The sequence below is a fragment of the Mastomys coucha genome, unplaced genomic scaffold, assembly GCF_008632895.1.
Source record: "Mastomys coucha isolate ucsf_1 unplaced genomic scaffold, UCSF_Mcou_1 pScaffold20, whole genome shotgun sequence".
Classification (NCBI taxonomy): domain Eukaryota; kingdom Metazoa; phylum Chordata; class Mammalia; order Rodentia; family Muridae; genus Mastomys; species Mastomys coucha.
Window position 1 is genome coordinate 119,626,045 of NW_022196903.1, and position 17,092 is coordinate 119,643,136.

At 48.5% G+C, this 17,092-nt stretch overlaps 1 protein-coding gene and 1 long non-coding RNA gene across 2 annotated transcripts in view; both read right to left on the reverse strand.

The window, feature by feature from the left end:
- Kcna6 (potassium voltage-gated channel subfamily A member 6) overlaps positions 1 to 15,381 on the reverse strand; it is a 33,186-nt gene extending 17,805 nt beyond the window's left edge. Inside the window, exon 1 of the mRNA XM_031383486.1 lies at positions 9,773 to 15,381. Within this exon, the coding sequence (XP_031239346.1) occupies positions 12,880 to 14,472 (1,593 nt within the window). The 5' untranslated portion in view covers positions 14,473 to 15,381 and the 3' untranslated portion in view covers positions 9,773 to 12,879. The remainder of the gene's footprint in view (positions 1 to 9,772) is intronic.
- A 1,507-nt stretch (positions 15,382 to 16,888) lies between these two features.
- LOC116099621 overlaps positions 16,889 to 17,092 on the reverse strand; it is a 34,716-nt gene continuing 34,512 nt past the window's right edge. Inside the window, exon 4 of the long non-coding RNA XR_004122321.1 lies at positions 16,889 to 17,044. This is a non-coding gene — a long non-coding RNA (uncharacterized LOC116099621). The remainder of the gene's footprint in view (positions 17,045 to 17,092) is intronic.

Below are 17,092 nucleotides of genomic sequence, written 5' to 3' on the forward strand. Positions count from 1 at the left end.
TTTCTATTGCCATGATAAACACCACAACCAAAAACAACTTAGGAAGGAAAGGATTTCTTCCAGCTTACCGTTTACAGTCCACTATGAAGGGAATCGGGGCAGGAACTCAAGGTAGGAACCTGAAGTCAAGAACTGAAGCAGGAGGTATGAAGGAATGTTGCCTACAGGCTCACTCTTACGGTTCACTCAGCCTGCTTTCTTACACAGTCACTTTCCAGGGGATGGTACTGCTCCTAGTGAGCTGGGCCCGCCCACATCACTGTCAATCAAGGCTTGCCTACAGGCCAATCTGATAGAGTTACTTTCTCAGCTGAACTTCCATCCTCCTAGACTCTAGCATCTGTCAAGGTGACAAAAATTAGCCAACACATATCTACTGGGGAAACTGAGGCAGATATGTACTGAATGAAGGCTCATGGTGGATTTTCTTATACCAGCCTGGTCTGACTTCTGCCCTCCTGCAGGAGGTAGATATTTTTCTGGCTTTCAGGAATGAAAACTGTTCCTGAGGAAAGATGACCTTGACATGTTAGTTCCTCTCAGAATTCTAAGGCTTTACTACTGACTGACGCTGGCCTCAACTGTCCTTTTGAATTCCAGGCCTGAATCATTTTAATAAAATTAAAGAGCCGGGTGGTGGTTGGCACATGCCTTTAGTCCCAGCACTTGGGAGGCAGAGGCAGGCAGATTTCTGAGTTCAAGGCCAGCCTGGTCTATAGAGTGAGTTCCAGGACAGCCAGTACACAGAGAAACCCTGTCTTGAAAAACCAAAAAAAAAAAAAAAAAAAAAAAAACAAAAAAAAAAAAAAAAAAAAAAAAAAAAAAAAAACCAAAAAGAAAAAAAACAAAAAAAAAAAAAAAACAAATTAGAGGTAAAGCAAGAAAGAGTGACTGATGGAAGTTTCGTGTAGAAGTATGGGGAGAGCTTTTAGTCCCTCTTGAGGTCCTTATGTTAGGACAGTTTCAACCCTGCATCCATTTAACTTTTGAGCAACAAAGTTCAAAGTTCAAACTTCAAAGTTTCAGTTTCACCGGAAAGCTTGTATTAGTCACATTTGTGAGAATAGTCCAAAAGAGGAAAGAATCATTTTTGGCTCATGGTTTCAGAAGGTTCAGACCTTGGATGCTTGGCCTCATGCACTTGATGGAAAGAATTGTGTGGCCCAGACATTGTTGCACCTTGTGGCAGACAGGAAGCAGACAGAGAGTGGGACTGGGGCCAGGATATACCTTGTAACGTAGAATATAGAATAACCTAGCATCACAGCCAGATAAACCTTCAAACACATCCCCTGACTGACTTACTTCCTACAGCCTTCCTGAGCTCCACCACCTCAAGTTCACACCACCTGCTGAGGACCTAGCATGCGCTATAGAAGCCTACAGGGACACCTCATATTCAAAGTAGGACACAGTGAAAGCCAGCTGCAAACATCCTAGGCAGAGAGGCAAGCAAGAAGCCAGGGATTAGCATGACGTCACACAGAATGGGACAGGTGGGTACCAAGTGCCAACCCTCATCTCAGAAATCCACACACATTAAGATTAAGAACAGTCCATGTTCTTAATCCGTATCTGTCCTGGGCAGAAGAAATGGAATGGTGAGTTCTTATTCCCTGACTCCATGCAAGTGGAAGATAACACTCAAAGATGAAATGACCAATGTCTTGTTTTGTTTTGTCCTGTGCTATAGTTTGCAGTTTGTATCTGTGGGGTGTGTGTGTGTGTGTGTGTGTGTGTGTGTGTGTGTGTGTAAACCACATGTAAACTAGGTGTCAATGCCAAGGTATCTTTCTCAGTCACTATTCCCTTCAGCTTTTGAGACAGGGTCTCCCAATGAACCTGGAACTCATTAATTCGCCCAGGATAGTGTGCCTGCTCACCCCAGGGATCATCGTGGTCTCTGCTCCTAACACTGCGATGACACCATCCACTCCTGTATTAGGTATTTTCAAATGTGGGTGCTGGGGACCGAATTCAGATTCTCGTACTTGAGTAATAGGCACTTCACCAGCTGAGTCGTCTGCCTGGACAGCCCCTGGTGTTTTGTTTATCATTTGTTTGTTTTGGTTTTGGTTGGTTGGTTGGTTGGTTGGTTGGTTGGTTGGTTGGTTGGTTGGTTGATTGGTTGGTTTGGTTCTTGAGGCAGAGTCTTACACAGTGAAGGCTGAACTTAAATTCCTATGTGGCTGAGGATACCTTTGCATCTCTGCTCCTCCTGCCTCTACTTCCCGAGGGCTGGGACTGCGGGTGCACGTGACATCCAGTCCTTACAGTTTGTATCTTAATGCTCTCCAAAAGCCCGTGGGCTGAAGCTGAAGCGTCGGCTCTCCCACTGCTTGGAAAGTAGTGAAACCTTTTAAGATGTCAATGGGAGTCTCCACTCCTCCCAGGTAGTTAGCAAGCTGAACACAGGACCTATGAGGCCAGACATCTTGTCTTTCAAAAGAAAGACACCCCAACTCCAGACCTGTGTATAAAGTGCTGTTTCTTGAAATTATGTCGCATCTAGCCCATGAACAAAAAGTGATACTTTAGGACCACTCATAAGAGGTAGGCACTCTGCAGTAGCAATGTAGGAGCACTCCTAAGGGGTAGACAGCCCTCAGTGGCTCTTTGGAATATCTGCAGTCCTGTAACATCAAGTACCAGAAGGATACATGTGAAAAGTGAGTGAGTGAGGGAATGAATGAATGAATGAATGAATGAATGAATGAATATAACAGATACCCACATTCAGGGCAACGTGCTGGGCTCCTGCTGGTCCACCAGGTGGGCTCACGAGTAAACACACTCTGTCATGAAGCACAGGAAGCAGCAGCAGGCTTCGGTGGCCAACCCAAACTATCTTTTCTGTCTTTCCAGGCTCCTTTTTCTTTTCAGCAGAGCCAAATTACCTTGAAGCAGCCCAGAGCCATTGTGATGTATGGTTCTGCCACCAAGGCTTCTGGAAGCTTTGTTTTACCCCCAGTCCTGTGATTTATGAAGGAGATCTGTAATTCAACAAAACACCCCCTCCTTCATCCTGAGTTCAGAGCAAAGGAGCGCAGGGAAGCAACTTAGAACCTGGTTTCTGCCTCCTGGGGCTTCAGGAGATAATCGCGCTCCTGAGTAAGATGCTAATATTCTTCATCCCTTCCCTCATCTCCCAAGCAGGCATCTCTAAAAAGCTTTCGTTCTCCTGATTCCCATATCTGACCATTTCCTTCACTCTCATCACTAAATTTAACAGAAAATCCCAACCTCAAAAGTGAAAGAAACTCTTAACAGGGAAGAGTGAAAGCTGGCACTCTGGTGCCTCGCCCATCAGTACTGAATAAGGCTGGTCCTCTCAAGGCAACACGATCTAACCCTTCCATAGCATAGAAGGCAACTGTCAGATGAGGGTTCCCCAGCCAGGCCTGCCAGGAAGGGAGAAGGGAAAGATAAAATTCAAAATCACATTGCTATGTTCCCATGGGCCACTCTGCCAAACAGTGTGGCTGGGTAGGAAATTAACAAAGTTACTCACTTCTGTTTAAGTTTCACATACTTCTTTAGGAAAGTGCTGGGACCTGATAACAATTGGGAGTTCTGGAATTGGCTCTGCCCCAGTGTCTTGAGGTGTTGAATTTAACCCTTTCGATTCTCTGCCTCAGTTTCCTCTTTCTCAGGTGAGACATTTACCACTCACTTTCAGCTCTCATACCCCATGCATCTGCAAACCTTTGGAACTGTTCCCCGTGCAGCTCAGGAAGAGCACCTCACCCCTCCCCCACCCTACCACCCCCCCCAGCCCTGGCCAGGTTTAGTTCAAAACAAACTTGCTTTTTTAAAAGACTCCTATTTTACCCACCCCAGTCTTCCAAGATACATCTGCACATTTCTGTATATGAGATCACATCCTAGGGAAAATTATTTTAAGAGATTCTGCTGTGACTCCTCTAGGCAAACAGCCTTCTGCTACAACCAAGAACTCTCCAGAATATATACACATATACGTATATGATACATATATACGTATATGTGTATATACATATCATAGTCTATTGAAATAGTTGCAGTCAGCAGGGACACTGTCTTCCTTTGAGGATGCAGGTGGCCTGCCGGGCCTCAATCCAGTCTCTCGCTCAGTGTCACTGAGGGGCCTCAACTAGTTAGAACCAGCTACTCCCTTTACCTGGCAGCGTCCTCTGGACCTCATCATGCTCCCTTGAAAAGCTGCTGGTATTAGCTTCCTTGTTTTGCAGATGGTGAGGTTAAATAAGGTGCAGACTCAAGTTCCACTTTAAAGGCAAACAAACCATGCATCTCTCAATCCAAAAACAGTAGGGCAGGCATACACCCTTGCTCTAGGCCAGATCCCTCATGAGAAGTTGCAAGGATGGAGGAAACGAGCTGTCAGTGGGCCTGGGCTGTGTGTGACCCACAAGGGGAGCTAAAGATCCCAAATAGAGACAAGCAAGAGGGAAGCCAGCTTGTTCCAGCAGCAGAATCCCCTGTGTGCTCCATCTGAAAGGAGGTCAGGGAAGCTGGAGTGTGTCTTAGAGATGGATGCTAAAGGCTGCTGATCAGAAAAGCAGAGAATGGTTAGGGCAGCCTGAGGGTGATTGGGGAACAAATGAGTGGTACAGATGAGGTAATGGGGCTCAAAAAGAAGAAGTTCCATATCTAAGGTGAAGGTACACGTAGATGTGGGCATATAGGCAGATGCAGATACTGATCTCACAGATGCAGGTGCAGCTATGGGTGTAGATGCAGACACAGATGCAGGTGCAGATTTTGATGAAGACAGAGATGCAGATGCAGAGAGAGATTCAGATGCAGGTGCAGATATAGATGCAGATAGATACAGACAGAGGTGCAGCCAATGCAGACAGGCAGAGAGGCAGACATAGTTGCAGATGCAGACAAACACAAATGGAGATGCAGATGCAGGTGCAGAGTGCAGTCACAAATGCAGACAGAGAGGAAGATACCAGTGCACATATGCATGCAGATAGACCTGAGATACGGTCGTCGATGTAGACAGAGATGAAGACACATGTGCAGACGCAGATGGATACAGACAGAGATGCACATACAGACAAACACAGATGGAGACACAAGTGCAGACGCAGACGGATACGGACAGGGATGCAGCAACAAGTGCAGACAGAGGTGGAGACACAGGTGCAGATGAGACAGACACATAGAGAGATGAAGATGCAGGTGCAGAGATAAGGATACAGATGTAGACTCCAGTGGAGACACAGGAGAAGATGCAGATACACATACAGAGCTCATGTGCTTTCCAAGCCTGTAGCAAAAAGCACTGAGACCTGCAGCTTTCCTATCAGAGATACACTGGCGGGCAAATAAAAACCTACACATAGTCAGGAAGCAGCCATGCTTTTCTCACTCAGTACCAGAAACACGTAGCTATGCATTCTGCCCTATAACAGTGGCAGTGAATCATACATATCTACGAGCCCTTAAATATGTCATAACCCCTCTTACCTCAGTTTCTCTTACTCACCAAAGAGGACAATGCAACTTCCTGCCTGCCTACCTATCTACCTACCTTGCTTTGTTATGCATAAATATGATAATCAAAATTATCCATATTTAATGTTTTATTATTTTCTGCCTATGGGATGATTTGCCTGCATGTGTGTGCCTTGTGAACATTTTTGGTGCCTGCAGAGACCAACAAAGGGTGTTGGATCCCCTGGAACTGGAGGTCTTCTGGAAGAACAACCAGTACTCTTAACTGCTGGACCATCTCTAGACCCAAAATATCCAACCTTTAAATAGAGATTGCTCTTTTAAACACTTTGCATACATTAATTCATTCAGCCCTATCAGATCAATGTTGATATTATCCTCCATGTAACAGAAAGGGAAATTGAGTTGTGGGACAGCTTCATACTTGTCTGGTGTCACACAGCAGGGAAGGATTTAGACCTGAATCCCTGGCTCATCACCACTTTGTTCTAAAGCAGTGATTCTCAACCTACGGGTCATGACTCCTTGCGGGGGAGGGAGTGTCAAAGAGACCTTGTCACAAAGGTCACCTAAGACCATCAGAAAACACAGATGTTTACATTACGATTTATAACAGTAGCAAAGCAACTTGAACTGTATTAAAGGGTCATAGCATTAGGATGGTTAAGAACCACGGCTCTAAAACCTAATACCAAAGAGCCCCACCTAGGTTTCAGAAGATTGTAAATGGCAAGAACCATTGGAGTCCCTTACCCTCGGGAGGCTGCAGAGCATCTTCAGCTTCCTCAGGCAAGGATGTCAGAACTCAACCAGAGCTCTGCAGATGCATGATAGTCATTCTTTGTATTCTCTCAAAGCACATCTCTGCAGCCGGGGAGCAGGTTCGTCTCCAGGAGACAGCGGTTGTCAAGCCCCCAGAGAACAGCATGCATGTCAAAAATAGCAGCCAGCAGACTACATGACTGCAACTTCTTTTCGAAATGTCAGCTTTGCTTTCACCAAAGGGCCCAGGTCTGAACGCATTCTGCGCAGCCAGCAGCAGACAGCCCTAAGGTTCCAGGGTGATTTCTAAAGGCAGACATCTGCATGGAGGAGTCTAAAGGGATGTGGAAAACAAATCTCACCATTGAACTCATGGATCTGTGGACTTGACTCAGGGAAATTCCCTCTATACTATCAGTGATGGGGTTACCGTTATATTTAAAAATAGGCCCCAAAGAGGTTAAGGTTAGACCAGCATTAACATTGAGTTTCTTACTAGTGGGTCTCTTTCCCCCTTTCATACTGTGAATGAGTCACTATCTTGTAGGAATAACCCATCAAAGCCTGTGAGTGACGGCTCCACCCCCTCTGTAAGAGCTTTGTGAACAAGGGCATGAGGACGACAAAGAGGGAGCAGTGAGACCAGAGGAACCACTCTCTCTAGATCAGAGTAAAGAAACATGAAAACATCACAGTCTCCAATCCCATGAGGCCCTCGAGCCCAGAGCAGGAAAGTAACAGCAGGAGAAGCAGGCGCCCATCTGTCTGCATCCCAGTGGCCTGTGTCTGGCAATCTGTGTCCTCCCTCCAAAGCCCTGGGCTCCAGGCCTCATTCTGCCATGAGGTGTCTGTGCAGAGGAATCTAAAAGGGACGTGAGCAGTGACTCCTACAGCTGAATGCATGAATTCCTCGTAAGTGACCATGACACATCAGAAGGAGAACACACTTCCCCTCCTCAGGCAGTGACACACAGTCAAGACCAATCAGAGTTAAGGCAGCAGTTCCAGCCAGGCGGTTCAGGGAGCATGACATCTCCTGGGAATAGGATCTTTCTTGGCATTTACAGAGAGATACAAGGTGAGAGAAATAGCCCCGCCAGCAAAGCCCGCATCAGAGAAGTGAGGAACTGAGGGCGGAAGACAAGCTGTAGAATGAGAGGTGTCATGTGGAGGGAAAGGCCCAGAGGAAGAGCAGGGCCCTGCGGGCACCGGGAATCCAAAGAGACACCAGGCTGGGCTCTTGTAGACAAGATGAAAAGTATGATTAACTCCGACCACCTTAGTTTAACCAAAGCCTACCGGACTGCCAGCTCCTGTTACACAGAGCTAATAAGGGCTAACAATGACCTTGGGGAAGAGTGGAAGAGGCTGAAGAACTACATTTAGTTCCTGATGCTTACAGATGCAAGGATTTGGTGGTCCAGGGAGCATTTTGGGGTTGCTTTGTTCAGAAAGAAAATACAAAGTCCTCAAGCCAGCCATTGACCCTACTTCTGTATATGATGACACATGCAGTACCTGCTCACCAAAGAGTGGCCCAATGGGTTTTCAGAGAAATACTAAGCATGTAAATCCCATGAAAGCTTGACAGGCAAGATAAAACAGCACAAGAGACTCACATACACACACACCACACATGCCACATACACACCACAAACATACTTAGACCACACACACACACATAGCCCACAGATACCCCACACACATATACCACACACACGAAAAAAACATGTGTACACATACCATACCCCATATTCATACCCCCACAGACACCCCCACCCCCACAGAGACTCCACAGACACTACACACACAATAACATGATACACATACATACATACCACACACACACCACATCCACACATATACACATGCCACAGAGACCCCACAGATACACACATCACATACACACCATACACCACAGACACATATACACACACCCCAAAGAGACCTCACAAACACAAACACACCTACCTCACACACCACACATATACCTTACAGAGACAACACACACTGCACATGCCACATACTACAGACAACACATACACACCTGTTACAAACCACACACACATCCTCACACCCACATCACAACATAGGCATACACACATATACCTCACAGAGCCCTCACAGACACCACACACACACATACACACACATATACACACATACACAGGAATGAATGGGCACAGACATACACACACACACACACACACACACACACACACACACATGCACCACTTCTTGGTATTTTGTGACAGCTGCAAGGAGCAGCTACAGGATAAATCTGAAGTGTGCCCATGTGACAGGAGAAAAGGAACTGTTGCTCTGATCCAGATAGCATGCATGATCCATCCTTTTTGTTTTATAAAACCTGACCTTTGTCCCAGGTCAGAAGAGGACGTGGCTTAGTAGGCTCCTGTCTCCCTCACCTGAATCATATGACTATCAATACATTTGTTTTAGAGCAGTTATGTCACCCTCAAAAGTTCTCTGGTACTAGTTTAACAGCCTGTGTTGATCCTGGCATGTCCTGGTGGCCCCCAGGATGTCTTGATGTAGAGAGGACTTCATGCTATGCTCCAGGGCAGGAGCAGTCCACATATTCTCCCTATGGATTAGCCAGTGAACCCTGGCCTTCCACATCAAGAAGTGTCCCCAGTACTTTAAACCACCAGGAATGATGCTTTTTCTTCCTGCTCTGCCTTAAGCACACAAGGGGCCAGCCAGAGGCTGAGCAAGTCTTCATGTGATTGCAGAGGAGATATGGGATCTGCCTAGAGTTAAGGTTTCCTCCAGGCTAGTCCAATTTTCTCTATCTTATCCTTTTTTACAATTTCTTTAATTTCAACCTCTTTGCAAAGCTCCTAAGGTTGAAGGACCCTGAGACGTACAACCTCCAGTACTAAACTGCTGAGTATCTGAGATTCAAATTCACTGTCTGTCTGTATCTCTGTCTGTCTCTCTCTCTGTCTCTCACTATATTATTTTCTCCTGCCATCTTTCTTCTTTTATCCTAGCACTTTTGTGCTCAAGATATTTCCAGAAGACATTTTACTAACAGAATAGACTCTCCTCGGGTTGTGTAAGTGCAGCCCCTCCAGGAACAGAGAGTGTGTAAGGGAAATTTGGTACCCAAGGAAACAGAGAACCTTCTTGGCATAATCTCGGGTCACAGCTCTCCTGTACTTCAAGGTATGGTCCTCCCAGTAATGCTGAAGAGGCTCTCTAAAGCTAAAAGGTGTGGAGGGGAGGAGAAAGGAGATAGAAATATACATGCAAGGCAGATGCTGTTTAAATGGGGTATGGGGTGGGAAGAAGAGAATCAGGGGAGGAAAAAAGACAAAGTGGGAAGGAAAGGAATGCAGAGAAGAAATGGAGAAAAATTAAGGGGAGAGAGAATCAGGAGGGGACAGAATCAGATGAAGGCAGGCAGAACCAGAACTGGGCAGCAGGAACGGTGGACAACGAAACCATGCTTTCCCCAGGCACTGAGCCCATTCCCCACCCCACCCTGTCAAGGATGAAATACCTCTATTGGGGGACCTACCTCAGAGGCAAGAAAGGCCAGCTGTCCTTGCTCCTCTGGGATGCTAGTCAGGAGGCACGTCCTCATCCCAAGCAGAAATTGGCAGTCCCAGGGAGTCCTCTGGGAGCCCCCACTGGCTTATGTCAGTCATTGAGATGGCTTGAACCCCAGCTTCTCAAGCATCTGTGATCCTATTCCAGCTGCTGAGGCAGCACACGGTGGTACACATTCTCTTGACGACAAAGTTGCATCGTCCACATGGAGGCTCAAAAGCAGGGAGAGCTCATGGACAAAAGTCTCCACAAAAACTTGATGGAGTCACAGCATCTCAGTTTCTGTCAGACATCTTAAGAATCACTTCTGTAATTTTTGCCAGGAGCAGCGTTGCTCCCTGGGAGGGAGGACTTTCATTCTTCTTGATCTTTCTTAGGGCTGCAAAGAGCCTGCGTCTGAGATGAGAATACCATGACACCCCAGACTGGTGTCATCCATGTCCTCAAGGCCCAGTCTGGCTGCTATGGAGGGGGCATCTTGTACCCCTCTCTGAGGTCTTCTTTCAAAAACCTTCACATTGCCGTTGGCTGAGTTGGGCAGTTTTTAAGCATTCAAGTTTCTGAAGACTCGGGGTGAGATGTGGCAGCTTCAGTGACCAGATAGGGAACCAGGAAGAAAGGTCTAGGCAGGAAGTGTTGAGAATCTACTTCCTCCACATTGTCAAAGGTCCTGAGTCCTTATTTTAGTTCTGCCAATGCCTAAACCAATAGATTAGAGGTGTTCCCATGTGAGAAGCTGGGATATGTAGTCTGTTCTCCCTTGACACCCAAATCAGTAGAGAGAACAGTCTGGAAGGTTGCTACAGCAACCAGAGTCCCTGGAGAGCCTGGCTCTCCACAAACCTTTTACTTTCAGGCATGCTCTGACTTGAAAAGGCAATGTTTGCATAAGGACAGGGACAATGATGAGGGTGACGATATATACATACACAGAGGTCCATGCACACATGTCCTCTCATCCACCCTCAGCTGGGGGCATCCCTTTGGTCACTGGGGTAACTAAAATCACTGGAAACAGAAAGTACTTTCTTACTGGCCTTAGAATAGATTTCTGAGTCTTAAACATCTCAGTCTTTGCTATGTTGCTGGCTTAGAGAAGTCAAGCTCCCAGGAAAAGTGATTTCTGGCCACCAAGTCTAACGCAAGAATATATATACTCCATTCCGAAGGGTGGGAGAAAGGATGGAGACCCAGCCCAAAATTCCAAGGAGCGACTTAGAGAGCTGATGGTCTACAATGGCCTAGTCTTGGGCTTTGGATCCATGGTGAAAAGTTCTGGGGAAAGGCCTTGCCTTTGAGAGGTAGGCAGGCAGTATAATGAACTAAAACTCAAAGCAATTACTCACATATTTGCATAGCATCTTCCCCACCTTCCTGGGTAAGTTTATTGATAAGTCCCCATGAGATAGGGAGGGGAAGACATTAATGTTCTCATTTAATGGGTGGGGGAAACTGAGGCACAAAGAGGGACCATGACAACAGAGTTACCCTGTAGAGCTGTGGCAAAATTCAGATTGTGATCTGTCACTCAGTGGAGCCACAGTGGCCTCTCAAGCCAACCATCAAGGTCATTCCTTCCTAAGTTGCTCTTCAGGAAGATCTTTTGAGAAAGCATTCCCTTCAAAGAGTCTTAAAGCATCAATAGAAAATTAAAGACATGTTTAACAGTCCTTTGAGTTTCAGAATTGTACCCATGAGAACTGAGGACAGTGCATCACAGTCTATCAAAGGCAAACTGAATGGCAACGTTACTGGGGGAGGGGGCAGTGGGCAGCTGGGAGGGTGGCAGTGATTTCACAATGGGAAAAGATGGCTTGGTCCAAGTGGGCACCACCGAGTTAGCAGGCCAAATGCAGCTCCAAAGCAAGAGCAGAGCACACAAGCGTTTGCTTGACTCAGCAAAATCCTCTAAGATAGAGGCTGCCCACAAAATGACAGTGCCCTCTCCTGGCTCCCAACCAAAGGCTGTTGCCTGTGGCATAAGAGGAAAGCTATTCTGGCATTCAGTGTGTGAACTCACCTGTCTGCAGGTTACAGTTGAGGTTGCTTTATAAAAAAAAAACAAATCCATCTGCAATCCTAGGTCAGATTCCTAGGAGGAAGGGTAGAGGGTACCGTAAAGAGGTCTGGGCTACTCCAGGAGAATTGGCTGCCGTCTGCAGCAGAGTCCCTCTGCCTGTTCTAAGTGACAGTCTCTGCTAAGTGGCACCTCACCTCAGATATGTGGCCCAGCCAGTCCTTGGGCTCTGGTCAGCCTTTTCTCCTGTCTCCATGGTTCTATTTTCCAGTTCCTCTACACACAAAGGTGCTTGCTTGCACATAAAAAGAACTTGGCTCTGAGAAAGTGTCTCCTGGAAGCTCAAAGGAGTCATGGAATCAGACTGTTGGTGGACTAGGGTAGACTCCCTGGGTCTCCTGTGACAGATCACAACTAGAGAAATCCACTGGCCCCCATTGGTCTAGAACTGACCCTCATGTCCTTCAAATAATCCAGTTGGGTAGTATTTTCTCTAATTCCATCCAAATTTAGCCATGGATATCTTTCAAAGCTGTGCAGCTAATATAATAGCTCTACCAGCCAGAAGATGGATAGGGCGCTAAAATGGCAAGCTGAAATCCTTTCCATTCTCCAGGTTCTGCCAGTGACCAAGTGACCAGAAGCTAAGGAAGGTGCATGACCCAAAGCAGAGGACACAAAAGAAGGGACCTGAGTGTAGCTGCTTCCTATTCTATTGGTGTCACCATTCCTAGAGATATTACAAGACCCAGGCATGAAAACTCAGTCTTGAGGGAAGGTCGGTCAGAAATATGCATCTCATCCACATGACTGATGGGCATGATTGGGCGGCACCGTTGAAATTTCCAAAATGTCACTAAGATGGAGAAACCTCGAATGCTGCGAGGATCGAGCAACAGTCTACAGTCCACATATTTGGTCCAGGATGCCAGGTACTGTGTACGGGAGAGGGGGTTCAAGGTCCTCTGGAGCTAAGACGGGAGTAGTGAGCATGAGAAGGAAGCCTGAGAGATGACTTGCTCAGAGCTCCCGTTGTCCTGCAGGCCTGTCCGCATCCATCAAACCTCAGTGAGCATTCTTTTCTCCGCATAAGCTCGATGTGGAGTCGGAAGGTAGCTGGGCCTCCGTTCCCGGGAAGTCTCGGCAAAGTCAGGTTTGCCAAGCCCATTGTCCGTTGCCTTCAGGTCCGGTGTAGGCTGCCCACAAGTGACATGGGTATACTGGCCTTGCTCCTCCTGCTCCGTCTCTCGATGATAGAAGTAGTTGAAATTGGAGACAATGACGGGTACTGGCAATGCAATGGTGAGGACCCCAGCAATGGCGCACAGTGAGCCCACAATCTTGCCCCCTACCGTCATGGGGTACATGTCCCCATAACCTACCGTGGTCATTGTCACCACAGCCCACCAGAAAGCATCTGGGATGCTAGGGAAGAGCGAATCAACATCATCAGCCTCTGCGAAGTAGACTGCGCTGGAGAAGAGGATGACTCCAATGAAGAGGAAGAAGATGAGCAGCCCGAGCTCCCGCATGGACGCCTGCAAGGTCTTACCCAGGATCTGCAGCCCCTTGGAGTGGCGGGAGAGCTTGAAGATCCGGAACACCCGGACCAGGCGGATCACCCTGAGGATGGCGAGCGACATGGCCTGCTGCCCATTCTGACCACTGCCACCGCTCACAGGCTGCTGCTCATGACGTTGCACTAGCTCGGTGCCCAGGGTGATAAAGTAGGGAAAAATGGCCACCAAGTCAATGATGTTCATGATATTACGAAAGAAGGCCGCCTTACTGGGACAGGCAGAGAAGCGCACCAGGAGCTCAAACGTGAACCAGACGATACACAGAGTTTCCACAAGGAAGAAGGGGTCTGTGAAGAAAGAGCCCCCGAGAGTACTAAATGAAGATGTTCCTCCAGTCCCCAACCCTCCAGAGGGAATGCTACCAGGAAATGCATAGGAATCCTCATCCTCATCTTCTTCTTCGTGGCTCCCCCTGGAGGCCGGGGACATGCGGGTCCCACTACCCTCGTTGCTTCCACCGCGCCCATCTGCACGGAACTGAGGCAAGGTCTCCAGGCAAAAGATGACGATGGAGATAAGGATGACCAATACTGAGACGATGGCGATGCCTCGGGCGGGCCCGGAACTCTCCGGGTACTCAAAGAGAAGCCAGACCTGTCGCTGGAAAGGCTGAGAGGGGAGTGGTTTCTCATCCTCGCCACCTTCGGGCAGGCAGCCCTCATCCTCCCGGAAGGCCGCCAGGGCTTCCTCTCCCAACTGATAGAAGCGAATCTCTTCCATAAAGATGTCCAGGGGCACGTTGACCGGCCTGCGCAGGCGGCCCCCAGACTGGTAGTAATAAAGGATAGCGTCGAAGCTGGGTCGGTTGCGGTCAAAGAAGTACTCGTTCCTCAAGGGGTCAAAGAAGCGGACTCTGCGGCCAGGGTCTCCTAGCAGCGTGTCAGGGAACAGCGACAGGGTACGCAGCTGCGTCTCGAAGCGCAGCCCGGAGATGTTGATCACCAGCCTCTCACTACTACAGCAGCCGCCGCCGCCCTCGGCCTCCTGGAACTCACCCGCATCCTGTTGCTCCCCCTCCGGCCCACGGACCTCCCCCGGCGCCGCCAGCGTCAGGGATTTCTCCGATCTCATGTCACCTCGGCGGTGCGCTACCCGCCACTAGGACGGCGCCCACGACACGAACTCCGGAGCGCGGCACCCGTTTCCCAGCTTCGGCTGTGCCCTCCTTTAGGGTGGGGCCGGTGCTCTGACCTGGCGGTTAGGTCGGTGAACCCTGCAGCTGGTCCCTCTGCCAGGCTAGGTCTGGGATGTGGCTCTGGCTCTCAATAGCCGCGCCTCCGTGCTCAAGATTTCTGAGATGCCTGGAACCCGCAAACTGTCGCGCGCGTGAAGCTGGTTGCCCGAAAAGACGCGTGGCTTAGCTCTCGATGGTGCCTAAAACTGGGCTCGGGACCCACAGGTCCGCCCTCCAGACCTGCTGGCTCTCACCAGGTCCTGCTGCGCTTCTCCAGCTGTACAAGACTCCGGGCTGCCGCTGGTACCGAAGCGCCAGATGCGCCTCCCTCTGGCTCACCAAAGACTCCTGCCCGGGCTCGGCCTCCGCCTCCGCCCTACGTCCACCACCGAACTAGGTCTGGCCAAGGTCGCGATTGCAGCCGCCACCTTCTTCCCAGGAGCTGTTCTACAGGCCTCGGAACCGCCCTGGGCCTGCCCCGGCGCCGGAGCGCGGAGACCCACCTCCCCACCGCTTCAAGCCTTGCCTGCACCCGCAGCAGCCCCAGCAGCAGCAGCAACAGCAGCAGCAACAGCAGCAACAGCAGCAGCAGAAGGCTCAGCTCTCAGCTCTGCCCTTCCTCCTTAACACACTCTCCAAGTGACGTGGCAGGCCCCGCCTGCTGCCCCCTCCCACCCCACTCTCACATCACACCCCTTACCCAGCCAGGGGCTGCAGCAAGCCTGGATGCTGGGGAGAGATATGTATACTTGCCTCCCCAGTAATCTTTCCCGCGCTCTCCTGGTATGCCTCTTGCTTTCTCACATTTACACGCACGCCCCCATCCCCACCCCCACCCCCACCCCAACCAAGCCGCAGTATCCTAATAACACACCCACTCCATCCTCCACAGTCATCTCTTCTCGTTTCTGTTCACCAGGCTGACCTGCGCAGTGTATTTCAGCAAAAAGAAATCACGCGCTGGCCCCCAACGCACCCCTGACTGATAAGCTATACACAGCACCTGACCTCTCAACATCTATTTACTTGGGGACAGGGGGAGAAATCCATGTTTTCTATATCCAGGAAGACACGTTTGCCAGTTTCAATCTCTACTGGGGGGGTGGGGGGAGAGATGAAGTATTTTTAAATGTCTTGAGAGCTTTCCATTTAGGCTGTGTCCCAATGTTAATTCCCCAACAGACTCTCACTTTTGAAACCTGGAAAGGCAAGGCTGCAGCTCTCCTTCCAGGCGTACTGATAGTAAGAGGGGCGGAAAAGTCTGCCCATGCCCAGTGAGTGGGAAACTCTCCTCACATGGAGTCCTGAGGACATCCACCATTGTCTCCATGAAAAAGCACCAAAAGATTATGGTACTGAAGAAACACTATTATACACGGAATTGCAGCCAGGAATCTTTGTTCCACGCCTCCTTGGGGGAAAAGAAGAAAAGAAAATATAAATAAAAAGATTCTGCAATTTATCCTTATCTGTGTCAAGAAAAGGAAGGAAAGGATAAGTGAAAAGGAGGTACATCAAAATGTCAATTAAACAATGGCGCTATGTTTGATGAGCATCTAATTGACACATTTTAGTTGTTTTACCAGAAAGATGGCCTCCCTTTCTAGGCCATGGAGTCTCATTTGGTAGGATTTGGATGGGACAAATACTCTGCCTCTCTTAGAATGCCAAAAAGGTTTCCCATCCATTCTCCCAAAGGCTTTCTCCCTAGATCACATGGATGAAGACGCTGGAGGGTGCACCTTATTGTTTCAGACTACCAGGTAGCTTGCTCTTGCCTTCCTGCAGCCACAGTAGATTGGCTGGCAACAGCCTGTGTTTCTGTGCAGCTGCTTCTTGATAAGAAAGAGCGTTCATAGGATAAGGACAGGAATGGCACATAAGATTCTCCCAAGCCATGAGAAGCATGTGTGGGTTCTTAGCCATACGATATAGACAGACTGTTTTAAAACCACAGCAGTTTTCACTGCAGGTGCTCCCAGGGGGATTGAGGCAGGGGAAGAAACCAGAGCTCCTAGACCTGTAGGGGTCACACACTGCGGCTTGTGCTCTCGCCTGTCCCTCCCCAGGTCTACCGACCGCAACCTCTGCCTCTCTTATGTTTGACTTGGTTTCCATTCCTTCCCTTGCTCACACAGTTCAGTGAAGGGTGAGAGAGCAAGTCTGCTGCATTTACCCAGTCGATAGTTTTCCCATTTGCAGGCTATGTAATTAAGCAATTTAGACGTCACACAAAAGTTACTCCACTCAAAAAAAAATAAATAAAATAAAGCAACAACAAACATAGTATAGGAGACAGACTCTCACCCTGCCCTTTGCTCCACAAGTGTTTCCTGTGTTGCAAATTGACTTGCTTTTGCAGGATTCTTTGAGTTTTGTTTTTGAGGTTTATCGAGAACTATTCATTTGTGTGTCTGTTGTCTTCATAGCTGCTCTTCCAGAAATGGGTTGTTGATGAGATCGGTAACACTGAAACAAAGTATATGAAGAAATTACGTTCTTCTAGAAGATGCACCA